Raw genomic sequence first — 14,505 nt, 5'->3', positions numbered from 1 at the left:
AAAGTAATGTCATCTCATGATAACCATACACAAAATGATGAAGATACAGAGGCTTTATAGCTGTGTTTTTTCCAAGTATTAATTTGCAGATTAAAAAGATCAATTGTAGCATCTTATACCAAGTAAAAGACTGCAGGTAATGTCTGCAAAGGGGTAGGCCCATCTCCTATGGCGTTTATTGTGCTTACTGTGCATCCTAAAACCATATACTATATTTTCATTGAAATTGCAAATGGAAGATGTTTCTGTTTGGGGAAACACTGATATTAAATAAGTGCAATACACATAGGAAATTCTATAAATGCCATAACTGAGCTTACCAAGAAGTAGTATATTTGCTCTTTTAATAAAGGTTATGCCAAATAAGATTTAAAATCATCTTAAAGAGGTACCACAGCAGTGCACCACAAGAGGTCACTACTGAAACACATATGGTCCTTGGTTATGTTGACTGGTGGATACTTAATTTTAAATCCTCTTGAAACTAGGAGCTTTTTAGCTTGCGTATCTCAAGACATTAATTATATTACAGATTGAAGTTTGTAGCAGCCCATCACACTACCACCATCATATTTAACTGCTGGTATAAAGTTCCTGTTATAAAATGCTTTGTTAGTTTTATAACAATTGTAACATGATTGAAACCTTCCAAAAAACTTTAGAGTGTATATATCGCCAGTTCACAGAATATTTTTCCAAAAGTCTTGGAGATCAGTAACATGTAGCATTATTCATGAATCATGATCTTAACTGAGGCAAGTGAGGCCTCCTTGTTCTTTTGTGCCCTCGTGGATGAGTCGTCAATGCATAATTCTAGTAGGCTGTAACTTCCAGGAAGATTCAGCACTGTTCCAAGTTTTCTCCGTTTGTCCATAAGGGCTCTCACCATGATTCACTGGAGAAACAACGTTTTAGAAATGGCTTTGTAGCCCTTCCGGACTGATAGATGTCAAGGACTTTTAGGTTTTTTTTAACTCGGGCCATGATGTGTTGCTTTTTAAGATCTTTTAGCCTGCTTGACTTTGTTATTGTTATAAAATATTAAAATGTGTTTCATGATCTGAAACGTGAAAGTGTGAGAAATATGTAAATGAATAAGAAATCAGGAAGGGATCAAATACTTCTTGATGGTACTGTGTGTGGTTACTTGTGGGGCATATCAAATACAGGCTTTCTTGTCTATTAAGAATGGAAGTTAATTTTAGACTTTGGGAAGTGTAATCATCTGAAAAATTGACTCATGGTCAGCTTCTACATCTTCTGCATCTCATTATTGTTTTTACTCCTGCTGTTTTTAATATAGAATAAATGCCAGCCAATGACTGTTGCTTGTTTTGTTTGCCAGGATATCCCTTTATTTGGTGGATTTTCTAACCTGTTCTTGCTTTCTCTAGAAAGGTTGAAGGCCAAAGCCATTTTCCCCTTCACCCCTTTGCTTGTTGTAGAAACTGGATCCACTGTTGCTCTGCAGCTACATATATCTGTACCAGAACGTCAGTGAGATGTTTCTTCATTTGCCCCCCTCACTATAATTATAGGTTACTTTCTTTTGTTATGACAGTGTGATTGCACATTTCCTCTGTTATGTTTTGTGCAAATGATGATAAACAAGTGCTCATATATCCAAAGGTGAGGTTGTTTAATCCATTGCGACAGCTGCTGTGGCTGTGGTTGGTGGCCTGTGAGTACTCCAGCTGTGTTAAGAGTTAAAATAGCCTCCCAGCTGCATGCTGGCACTACATGATGGAGCGATCCTGTTGAAACACTGACCATATAAACCACACACACACTTTCTGCATACTTCAAATTCAGCAGTTCTCTTTTCTTGTACTAAACCTCGCACTGCATCCTTTCTTGGCACTATAACTCACTGTGTTCAGCCAGAGGAAGGCGATCCATGTGATCCATGCATGTTCTGAGGAAGCTGTTCCTGAAAGCTCCCCACATGGGTTTGGACTGGTTTTTGTAAAGGGGCTTGTTTTAATCCCAGGTGAGGCAGTAGACAAAAGTAGTAAAGGGCTGGGTACACACGAAACTTTTAATAAGTGGCGTCTCATCAAATTAGATGTTGGAAAAAATAAAGTATACTTCACTGAGTAAAAAAAGAAATGTGCACTGGTGGTGGAAACACACATAATTCCCAAGTCTTTAATTACTTATTAAGTCATTTCCTATTACCAAACTTAATCTCTGCCTAATCCTAATTCGTCCTTTAAAACCAAACTCAAGTCTTAACTTTAAAGCAGCTTCTTAAGTCACAGAAACAAAAGTGTTTCACTTTTGAGGATTTCACACAGCTTTCTGTCCTTGTAAGGCAGAATTACAAACACAGTAAGTTGCTGGTTTCGGCTTTATTTTCATTCAGTGTGTCGATTCTCATTATTTCTTCCCTCCGCTGCCCCGTGGGCGCCAAACATTACCCACACTGACCACAGCGCGGAGTCACGGTGCAACTCCGGCCATCACTACTAGAGGTTGCATTTAAGTCCCGCTCGTAAGGCCTGCAATCCTGAAATAGCAGTTCTACCTCTAATAGGTTGTGGTATCTGTGTGTCATCATGTCCGTGTTTTATTTCAGTTTCTCAAGAAAAACATTTTGGCCAACAGCGTTTTTTTCCATGGTCAAAATTGTTTTTTGGTAATGAGTCTGTGTTAATGTACCTAACTGAAATCTGTGCATTTTACCTATTTTTCTGGCCTTTCGGGAAATAAAATAAACTTTATACCCGAGTAAATGAAAATCTACTTAAAAAAATAGAATTTTTAATGAGGTCTTGGTTATTTTTCTTTTGGGGAAGGACAAAGCCTCTTTGGATAAGCTTAGGGTTCAATATAAACTGATCAATAGAATAAACCTTAACTTGTATGGTAAATGAAATAACCACATTCTACCGACTGATATAGCTAGATTGTAACAAACTGGTCCAAGTCGAGCACTGATTGCTAAAATAGATTTTTCTTTAATTGATTTAAGTTGGTCAACTTTAGTTAAACTTTACCAGGTGCACGTGAAGGCAACATATGACCGCGCATTAGCTCAGCAGAGAGAGAGGGAGAGAGAGGGATTGGGATCGAGAGAGGGAAGGAAGGAAGGAGAGAGAGAGACACAGCTAAACAGGTGGTCTGAAAACACGCAGAAAACAATGTCGTCCGGCGGGGAGAGGCGGAAAGACCGTTAGCTCTCGCTTCTGTGAAGGAATACCGGGACAGCCTCGGAGCAGAGCAAACGAAAAACCCATGCTCCTTTTAATTTTCTCGCGGATTTCTCCTCCTCCTCGGTTTTGCTCCGAATCTGGTGAAGATCTCGGATACTAAACCATGAAAGTCACGGTGTGTTTTGGCAGGACCCGGGTGGTTGTGCCGTGCGGGGATGGGAATATTAAAGTCCACACACTCATCCAGCAGGCTGTCATGAGATATAAGAAGGCTATCGCCAAGGTGAGTGGCGGCTACTTTGTTTTCTTGCGGCTTTTGTTTTCCTGGAAACAATATTGCGCCGTGCAGGCAGGCTCTGCGGGCACGCTCAATATGGCGCAAAGTTCACACAGATGCAAAGAAGAGGGGGTGAACAAAAAGAGGGGCTTGTATTTACTCTCTTGCGCTTGCTTTGCACAATTTGCTCATCTCCAAACCGTGAGCGTGTGTGCATTCGCCCGTGTGTTGGTGCTTTCAAAGAAAGGCGCACCGCCATTGTGGTTCTTGTGTTTGTAAACCCACAAAACTTCCACAGGGATTTCTAACTGCGGCACACAACACAGCGGTCCGCGTTTGGCTGCAACCTCGAAGCATAAAACGTGAATTTCTAACGCCGATCTGGGCACGCACTTTTTGTAGACTTCGCATCCAAGTTGCAAGTCCACGGGGTCGTGCCTCTGAAAGTTGCCAGCAGAGATTAGCCTACTAGCGAGTTAGCCAGCAGGCTGCAGGAGGAGGACTTGCAGGACTGAGGTGATTTGGCACCAGGTCAGTGCAATTAGCAACTGGAGAGGCCTAATGTATATATCCCGTTTGAAGAAAGGGACTAAAGAACCACGTTTCTGCTCTTTTATTTGGTTCATCATAGTGGCTTGAAGGTTCAGTTGGTATGTGCAGGTAATGATGGAGCAAATCAGCAATGCAAGAGAAAATAGGGAGAGGAAGATCACACTCGGGGACTTTTTGAAAAGTTATGTAAGGCTGTAGGTAGAATCATCAGAGAAGGAGCTGTCTTCAGCTGCACGGCTGGGTGAGCAGGCACTGGGCCCTGCAGGACGGACAGGGAAACTGCAGAGCCAGTTCCAGCTGACTGTTGGGAGATGTGATGGACCTGACACATAAATCATGCAGATAAAATGGAAAGAAAAGAAAATTTGTAGCTGCAGATAACCTCTGAATTATCTTAGTGTTCGAGGTTGTCTAGTGAGATAAGATGATGCCGGGGAACAGCAGGCTCATAGAATATTGTTTCCAGTAGCGCTGACCATTTACATCATCATAATCTGATAAATATTCACTTACAGTGTTGAAATATTCAATGGAGTCATGGCTTGGAGTGACTAAAGCTTTTACATATTCCTGCTTTAAGAACACTTTTGATCCTTATGTCATTCCCTTGATGGATATTATGCCATTAGTTGGTTAGATGTTACAGGTAGTAGTTTTATTATTATTCCAGCTATTTCAAAGAATTGAAGTTGCTGCAAATTATCAGTGGATGTAATTTGAATACTTGTGAATAACGGGCTAGTCTCCTTTAAGGAACAAACCTTAAGCAGCAACTCGGGTTTCATAATTTATGAATGCTTTTCCCATCCGTGTGCTAAGTTTAAGCTCATCTCTTTCTGCTGTAATGATAGTGACCCACCTAGAAGTCCTACTGTATTCTCCTCTCCCTCTCCTTTTGAATAATTCAGCTTCAGCAGCCAGGATAAGATCTCTGCATGTTGAGAGGCAGGTTTAAAGAGTTGCTCTGTGAACCTTGTGTGCTGAAACAATACTAACTCAGTAAAGCGTTGTGAAGAAGGTTGAGTGACGTGCAGGATTGGAGCATTTCTTAAATAGTTTTACAACGTGAAACCTTTTTTATTTTTTTTATTTTATCAGTGGCATTTTTCCTTGAAAGCAGGCGTGGGTAGTAGGGCATGAGCTGCAATGTCAAAGTGGAACTGTGTGATTAGCATGATGTTATAGAGGCTGGTGTGTGCAGTTGTATTTGTCCTATATGTGATTTCTGTGACTGGGATGTAACAGATTTCCACTGACTTTCAAGTTTCAGATTGCTGCAGCTGTAAGACAGAAAACTAGCCAGCAAATAGGCTGACACTTCACTTAAAATCTAGACACAATCTTCTACACCTCTTCTAGACAAAAAGAAAGGACAGATTTTCCTCGTGAAAAAGTACAAAATTTGCTACCTAACCCAAAAGCAGTTTGAACAATATTATTTTCTTTGTGATTATTGGGGAGATTGAATCTTTGTAAGATTCTGAGAGCATAGATTGTGTTATGTATAATGTGCTGAACCTAAAGGCTGACTTGACTTGTAACACAATTTGTAAGGTCTGGAAAAAATCCCATTTAAATCAGGCTTCACAGTAGTAAGGTTAGATTTATTGCCTGGTGCTACACATGACTTTTTTTGTGGTTACTAGCTGAAATTGTTGTTGAACTTGGCTAGAAGCTCACTTAACTTTAATAGCTATGTTTTTAGACTATTGTCACAATTTAGCAAAGGGCGATCGTCTGGAAAACTCGACTTTGCCGCTTTTTAACGCCAGTCGATGGAACTGTGGTGGGAGCGGTGGCACCGAGGCCACTTTTGATCTAAATAAAATAAACCAGAGCTCTTCACGCACTCCTCACCCACAACTTTAAATCCACAACACTTTAGTCACTTTATCCTCTTATATCTGCGTTTATTGCTTGAACCCCACCCAGCCCTTTTCGTCGCAACCTAGCTTTGAGCAAGAGTCTCAGGAAGTTTGTTGGCCACAGATGTCGTGTTGAAGATCACAGCTTTTTTGCTCGACCCACCTTTTAATAAGATGACCAAATTTATGTTGGGTGTTTTCTCCTGGTTCGCTGTTTGCATGGACCTTCTTGTAACTTCCCCTGTCATTAGAGAGGAATGCTTCCTGCAGAAAAGGGAAAAGTGCACTTCTGAGGGCCTTTTGCCATCTCATAAGCATGGAATTAGAAAGATGAGGACACAAGGATAACTGTTTACATTGTACAGTGCTCTCACTTAGACATCTGACTGCACTCGAGAGCAAAAAGCTTTAATTTCTCTCAACGCCTAGGAGAAAAAATATTGTGTCAGATGATCTTCCACTCTCATTTTTCCTTCCACAGATCATAATGCGGATAATCTCTAATGTTCACCATTTAACCAAGAGTGTGGAAACAGCTTTTAAATATTAGACCCTGTGCTTGAAAACTGATGGTGTATTGCTCCAAACCTTAAAGGGGCTGGAATGTTGGCATGTCAGGAAATTTTTTGATAATATTTTTTGTTGGATTGTTCCCAACGCCCACAATCCTCCTCTAGATATCAGGTGTCTGTTAGGTCATTTCCACACGAGCGCACAGCCCACGAGCATGTACAGTTTCACACTGCTGATGCTTCCTCTGGCAGTGTCTGGGCTATTGTGTTCATACTTGACCATTGAGGCAGAGATTTAACATGACGTTGACCTGTTCCAGACAATAGAAGCAGATGGCTTAAACAAATTAAAAAAAATATTTCCCATTTATCTCAACTGCAAAATGCTGATAAGCACACTCATGATTATTTCATTACCAGTGGCATGTATGTAACTAGAGGAAACTGGTCTTTAGGGCAGGGCAATATGGCCAAAAATATTTATTACGATATATATTTGAAAATTTGCAATAACTGTATACTGACAATATAATTGACACGAGACAAAGTACTTTACAACTCCACAACTTTATTAGTTAAAAAAAAATCAATTTATTTTCACTTAAGCAAGCAGCTGTTCTTTGGCCTCACCACCACGCTAGTTGAAGCGGACGCCTCTTCACGTGCTTTAACTGCTTTGTTGTACTCCAACAACTGCTTCTGCTTCAAACACATTAGTGCTGTTAGCTCGTTAACGCCGTCCAGCCCCAAGCACGGGGCAATCCGCGGTAACTCGTTAACGGAGATTTGCCGCGTTAATGCAGTTATGGCATTAACGTCATTTTACCGAGATTAACGCCGACAGCACTAGATGAAATAGGTTTGCGGTAGGGCTGTTCGATATAACGTTATATATGGGATGACGATATAAAAACATCTATTGTTTCATTTTACGCTATTGTTTGTTTCGTGGTGTCGCAAAAAAAGCTGTTTACGGCAATATTTTTTCATCGTTTTGATGGACACTGCAGTGTCTATATTCATCTCTTAAAGTTCTCTCTTTCTCTTATATTTAATATAGCCACACTACAGACGGACAAGCGCCTGTTTTTATGCGTTGTCGTTAGCAACAACGACGGTAAAACCATCGCGTGTCTGCTTGTTTATTTTCTACATAAACCTTTCACAATAAAGCTCAAGATCCTGTTGAGACTTTTCAAAATAAACTGAATCACGTGAAAGAGCAGATTATTTACGGATGAGAAGCAAAAAAGAGCCGCCAGGTGCTAAAAAATAAACCTTAGACTCAAACGTTAGAACAGGCGTTTCCCCGCAGCACGCCGTGTAATAAATACTCACAAAGAACATGGCGGCCGTTACAACTTATGTCTAAAAATGTCTCGTTTCATACATCGATTACAACACTCGACTCCAGGTACACGACGCCCAGCTGGAAACACTTCAGCCAAGCGAGATTTGCAGAATTTACAGAAAATGTTAAATTTTTGTGATTTATATCGTTATCGGACGATAGATGTCTTATATCGGGATATGAGATTTTGGTCATATCGCACAGCCCTAGTTTGCGGTGTTTCCTCCCTTTGCCACGACGGCCCGCTTGCAGCATGTTCTACAAAAAATTGTGCTTTGGTTGCACAAGCTAACATATGGCCCAGCCCTACTGGCCTTTAAAAATTATGGATTTTTTTTTGGGTTGGGGGGAGCTTACTTTAAAAAAAAAAAAAAAAAAAAAGGATATAAAAAGGATAAAGGGTTTGATCAAGTGTCAGAGTTGACACTTTGGTGGAAAAACCTCCCTCAGTGTGGCTCAAGCTCAGAAAATCATCACATTTGAGCAGCTGTCAACTGCTGTTGACTGAGCCCAATCTGTCGGTTTTTTCCTTTTAATCTTATCCTGATGTCATTTCAATGTGCTTTAGTGTGCTCAAGATATTACACAATTCATTACACAAATGACTGTTTTTAATTAGTGTGCATCGGCCTTTGATGGCCGACTGAGCCTGGAGATATGCGCTAGTGCGTGTCGTGTGAGAGTTAACCGCCGCTGTTCTGGTCATACGCTAATGGATTAAAATGTTTTCCACTAGATGTATTCTTCATCTTTAAAGCGAAAGTTACAGCTATTGAGGCTGGCCCCATTTTTGTTCAAACAAGCAACACAATTGCATGCATGAAATGGTACATTACGCTTGGCATGGTATCGATGAAGGATGGTGTCATGTATCCATTGGAGTGCAAAGTGTGAGCAGAAAAAGCCTGAATGACAAGTGTGCTCTGCTAAGGCAGCATTCACTCAGGGTTTGTTAGAGTGAAGTGTCTCTGGTCTGCTTTTGATGTGGTTTATTCTGTGGGTTGTTTCCATGTGATTCTTATCATTAAAGTTCCTTCTGTTTGCCACAGTCGTCAAACACCTAGCACCTGTTTTGGCATATAGCAGTTTGCTTGATCACGTTTTGCTTGTACGTCAGTAAAACTTGTTTATTCCTCCTGTTTTCTTGCCAGCTATGCAAGAATAGTGTTATTGATGTTATCGGGGTATTTCCAAAGTACTGACTCAGTTTGACATTATCGAAACATCTAAACAGTACGTGGTTATATTTGTTTGCATATGGGGCGTGTACGTGCCAAGCATACTTTGAGCTATTTATTCCAACTCTGGCAGGAAGATGAGTAGTCCTTCCTATCTAAAGCGATATTATTCAAGTTCAGGTTTCAGAGAAACTTATGTAACCTTTTCTATCCATTTCCTGACTGAGGCCGACGTGCGCAGTCAGACTGGACACTAACAGTCTTGTCGTTGAGGTTTCTAGTGTCTGACTTGTGAGAGTAATGTGAATGTACAGGGAGCATTAATGCTTATCCAGGCAGCATCGCTTACCTGAACAATTTCCATCAGAAAAGAACCATATCCTGTTTAAGTTTATGTGGAAAGATCTTTATGCACTTCAGAGACGTTGAACTGATTTTTGTCCTTGGAACTAGCTAAACCTAAAGATGTGACTGTGCAGTAGCTCTCCCTCGTGTCAGGTCACAAACCTTAAAAATTTTACAGTTCAACTGTTTGATCCTCATGTCACCAGGCTGTACCAGCCAGGGTTTCCTGCTTCCAAAACGAGCACAGTGCAGGATTAAAAGCTTCGCTGATGATCCCCGGGCCGCTGACTTTGCCCTTGACCAAACTACTGTGAAAAATGTTCTAAAACATGACCTGGCACAGCGTTTCATTTCCTAAAGGAGCCTGTTAAAGACACGCTGGGATGAATGAGCGGTTGAAAGAAAATGAGCAAAGTGAGGCTTCCTGTGTGAATGTGGAATAATAATAATACAAAAATCAGGTTGAGATGATCCAAGTATATAAACAGAGTTTTTGCAATTTAAGAATTTTAAGTGTGAAATCACTGGCTTTAAACAGCTAAAGGGATGGTTATCGAGAGCAGCTCGTCTTTTTTCCCAGAGGTTGTGAGAAAGTCTGCCCGTTCTGCGTCACATGATGACGCTCACGTTACCACTTTTCCCACTGTGCTTCTTTGCTGTGCTGTGCATTCTGAATGCTCCACCCCCGTTACAAAACGCTGCTTCACTGTAAGGCATTATACAAGCGAGCTGTTATCCTTATCATGTTGCATATCGTGACACTGATGTGATTTAGAAAATAAAGAAAATAAAGAAGAGTCACTATCGTCAGTTGCCGCTGGGCTTTTCTCAGGAGGAGACACCCCAGCAGCACTGGAGTCACTATTGGGGAAGAACAACTGTTTAGGCGGAGAGGGAGCGAAATGCTAAGTATGAGGTTGTAAAGTGCTGACTGCAGAGTTCTCACATTGTGGGAAGACTGCTGCTTCTTTTGAAGTTCATTTACATTTCAGAAGTTAAGCTCATGTTGTTATCCACAGCTGTTTACTTTAAAGTTAGCACATGAATATTAAATTGACACTTCTTTAAATTGCCTGTAACACAAGAAATCTGTGTTAAGACGCACAATCATTAAGGCAACCCCGACAGAAGATTAAACTATTGCTGCAAGTTCAAACGGTTGTTGGGAAAACTTGGTGAAAATCTTTTATACTGACAAGTTTCATGGGGTTATTTATAATAATTAACATTATATTGACATATAAGTTTTTTAAATTGACTTTCTTCATCATCATTTTCTTAGCTCAGGCTTTATGATGGTTTGGACATGTGTAAAGGAAGGACAGTGGATATACTGGACAAAGGATTTTGAATATGGAGCTGCCTGGCAGGAGGAAAAGAGAAGACCTCAGAGGAGGTTCTTGGTTGTCGGTGTGACAGGATGCTAGGGATAGGTGTGATGGAGGCAGGTGATCTGCTGTGTTGACCCCTAAAGGGAGCAGCTCAAAAAAAAAAATACTATCCTAATATTATTCATTCTCGACTTTAGGGTTATCTCCTTGTAGGGCTCTGGAGCTATCCCAGCACAGCTGCTACATTTTAGATTGCTTCCTAGAACCACTTGAATTTAAGTGATTGTGTTTTCATCTTGGACCTCAAACTTGCTCAGAGAGCAACTGAGCAGCCTATCGTGTTGAGGATCATCACGAGTGCTTAGTGTTAGCTCTCCAAAGAAATGTTTTTGTTAAAGGGTTCATGGTCGCTTGTAGTTTTCTTTTCCCCCCCAAAACTGATGGGGTTTTTATTTTGAATTTGTTCCCTGGTGTGAGGAGGCCAATTCCGACTTCGACTGACCATCCTGATGAATCTGAAAATGCATTTGGTGGAAGAAAAACCTCAGCTGCGGCTAGCATGCCATTCTGCACAGGGCGTTCAGCCACGCCAGTACAATCTTAAATATAATCAAGATGAAATTTCCATTGAACTGGTGCCATTTCAAGTCAGTGGATGAGATACAGCGTGCGTCACAGACATGCGAGTGGCCAGGCTGGCAGTTTCAGGGAATGCAATTGAAAAATGACAGCCCCTCTGGAAGCGGTGTGGTGGTGTCCAAGGACACAACCTTAAACTAGAAACCAAATGTAAATAAGATGCGGTTTTTCAGTTCTGTGAGCGGCGTTGCAGATGTTATGGTGCAGCTAATAATCTTCTTACTAGTTGTATTGGGAACATTACCAATACATTGGTATTCAGGATGTAGAAGAACTGTAGACTTTAGATCTCAGATTTCATATCTCAACTTCAGTTAGATTTTAAGGCACTAATATTAATACTTAAATATCTTCAGGTGCCATGGTGCTTTTCAGGTTGCTTGTTAGGGTCTGAAATGCCTTCGGGGTGTAGGTGTTCAGCTGCATTGCACCTTTTTTTTTAAATATTGCGGTAATTGTGTGTCAATGTGTGGATGTGAGAATTAATGCAAGACTGAATGTACGCTCAAATGTAACTATGAACGCCCTTGAGGAGAGTCTGAAAATGTGCATAATCCTTGTCCCAACTGGTCAAGGATTATCACATCATGCCTCACTCTGTGATTTTAGGTTCTTGGGGAGGAGGCCTTTTAAAAGTGGCCTTTGGAAGTACCTCTAACCACTTTGCCAGCTGGCGTGATTAGATGACACAGAAGCATATACTGCACGTGACCTTTAGACTTGACTCCCTGAAAACCTGACTTTTATTTATATTTTTTTATAATTTTCCTCTCGATCACTTGAAGAACACAAGATGAAACTTGCCAACTGAACTCTTGAGCACGATGGAGGGAGGCCTTAGTTAATAAGGGAGCAGATCATGAGACTTAATAGCACAGAGAGCTTAAAGTTGAGAGAGTGCGATGTAAACAGATTACTCGAAATCTGGCTTGGGTCCAGTCGGCCGAGCATTGGCAGCCCAACCATGTGAAGCAAGGTCTGCTCCATATGGAACTGCATCCCTCGGCCGGCCTTGCAGACAGAGTAGGCCATGCAGACACAGGCTGACAGCAGCCTATTTTAGGTGATGGATGCTTCAAAAATTATCAGCAGCACTCGAAGATCTCTTGATGAATGCTTGCATCACAGGGTGGTGTTTAGAGGTCAAAGATTTTTCTTTTCCCCGCCCATTCTGTTCAGCTGTAGGCTTTCTTCCATAAACAAGGGAAGAGCCTGAATGTAAACTTGTGCATGGAAGAATGACCCGGAAGCTAGTAAAAAAAGTTTCTACATCTGCGCTCATGTTTTTGTCCATCTTTGTCCGTCAAACTTTCTGCTAATAGCCAAATAGTTTCGTTATGAAAGAGAGTGTTCACAGAAGGATGTTTATGAAAAACCTGATTGTGTGGCTGAGTGTTTTCAGGAGAATAAAGTCCTTGTAGAAGCTGAAATCAAGAAAATGTAATGGCTTGAGTGTTAGATTCTCCCCTCCCTAAGTAGAGCAACACTAAAGCTACACTGTGTACGTTTTCTAAAACAAATGGACCCATAAAACATCTGGTATGAAATGAAAACTTAGCAGTCCATGTTATTGAAGCCATTAGCAATTTGAATGATTGCTTACAGAACAGTGTCATTGCTTGTACTGAGAACACTGCGCCATATTCATCTTTGTGCCTTTTTTTTTTTTTTAAATTTTTAAAGAAAAATTTGGTTCAACAGTTGACCTGCAGTGAATTTACACTGGAGTTCTGTGGCTTCAGCCTCAGTAACATTTAGACGGTCTCAACTGATAGTTATACTAAGCTGGCCAAGTGTAGCTGGGTACTCATCAACTTTCTCCCGTAATAAACGCTGAGGTTTCATAGCCTAGACGACGTCTCGTAGAGCAGAAAGGAACAATATTCTCTTTGGACCCCGAGCTGTTTGGGCAGAGTGTGGAAGGACCTTTTCCTTTCTCTGGTTTAAAACTAAGCAAAGATTGTATGTCTTGCACTCTTTCAATTTTGCTTTATGTTATAAAAGCATGTGAACCTGCCTTTGGAGTTGCATCTGGCTGGGAGAACTGGTCGCTCACATCATTTTCCTAATTATAGGGCTGCAAATCACAAGATATTATTCATTTTCCATGTTGAATTTGCTGATTATTTTGCTTTTCATTTCATTGGTTTTTTTAGGAAAGTAAGTCAAAAATGTTTTCTTTTCACAAAACTGCTACATTTGAATTTTCTGTCAGTCAGGGTCTTCTGTTCTCCCATTTCAGCTCAGATTCAAGTAGAGCAGAACTCTCTATAACTGCTTATTTTATGATCTATTGGCCTGTTGTGGTGCTTGTTAGCAAGAAGTGGAGTCCCTATCTGCCCTCTACTACTTGCAGACTCTGCATGATTTGCTTTAGAACAGAGTATCAGATAAATGTAAAATGAATGTGCATTTGTTTTCAGCGTGCAGACTGGCCTTGTTCATAGGATGACTGTCCCTTGTCCATTAAGTGGACAGACACCGACTGAAATGTCAAGGACTTGCTGTGTGTGGCTTGCTGAGCACAGGGAGAGGATTGTCTCTGAGGAATGTCAGGACAGTGCAGCTCAGATGTAGCGTATCCCTCAGTGCAACGTGCTACAAATTGGATGTTTGATTAAGTCAGGAGAATATTCTTACTAAAACTGTTCTCTTGCTTTTCTGCTGTTGACCCTTTATTTTTGTTCAGATTTTCCAAACTCTTGTTTTGCTTCTGTGTGTTGTTGCTTTCCTCTGGAATTCCCAGTATAAGTGTTCTTAGAAGGTAATTTTATTTTCCCCCTCATAACAGACTTTCTCATTCTCAGCCAGATGTTAATTACTGGCAGCTAAGTGAGAAACCTGGTGGTATTGTGATGCAAAGTGCAAAGCTTAGACTGCCAGGCATGTTCTCCATGGAAACCCAAATGCATTTCAAAGGGATGGCGGGTACTGCATCGGCATAATTCATATTTTTGAAACATGGTTGTAACCAGAGATAAATGCAAGGTTACGCTTTGTGCAAAAGAAAATTTGATGTTGAGCAGAGGAAAGAGGAACCCACATTAGCATAGCACAAATGATTTATGAGTGTAGATTAATGATGTCCCTTTAAATTGAATTCAGTACTTAGGCTGATAAGGCTTTGTCTGCTAAATATAGGACAGGCCAAATGAAAGCTGTGGCTGTGACAGATGATTATTGGCCTTCAAGCAGAGCACAGACACACAAGGGCCTTGAACTCCATTCTTCATCCTCTCCGGGATGACTGTAGGAGTGTTGCAGTTGCTTCTGGTGCAGTTGACAAAGAAAATGGATGGA

The 14,505-nt window shown here is 40.9% G+C and overlaps 1 protein-coding gene across 4 annotated transcripts in view; it reads left to right on the top strand.

Annotated features, from left to right (window-relative positions):
• The first annotated feature begins 3,060 nt into the window (after positions 1-3,060).
• The window catches only part of pard3ab (par-3 family cell polarity regulator alpha, b), a 251,220-nt gene continuing 239,775 nt past the window's right edge, over positions 3,061-14,505 (top strand). For all 4 annotated transcript variants that reach the window (XM_080861497.1, XM_080861495.1, XM_080861494.1 and 1 more), the window contains exon 1: positions 3,061-3,438. In XM_080861497.1, coding sequence (XP_080717623.1) covers positions 3,319-3,438 — 120 coding nt within the window. In that variant the 5' untranslated portion in view covers positions 3,061-3,318. The remainder of the gene's footprint in view (positions 3,439-14,505) is intronic.

This window comes from Rhamphochromis sp. 'chilingali', assembly GCF_963969265.1.
Source record: "Rhamphochromis sp. 'chilingali' genome assembly, chromosome: 16".
Taxonomy (NCBI): domain Eukaryota; kingdom Metazoa; phylum Chordata; class Actinopteri; order Cichliformes; family Cichlidae; genus Rhamphochromis; species Rhamphochromis sp. 'chilingali'.
This window is presented reverse-complemented; position numbering and strand designations above follow the sequence as displayed.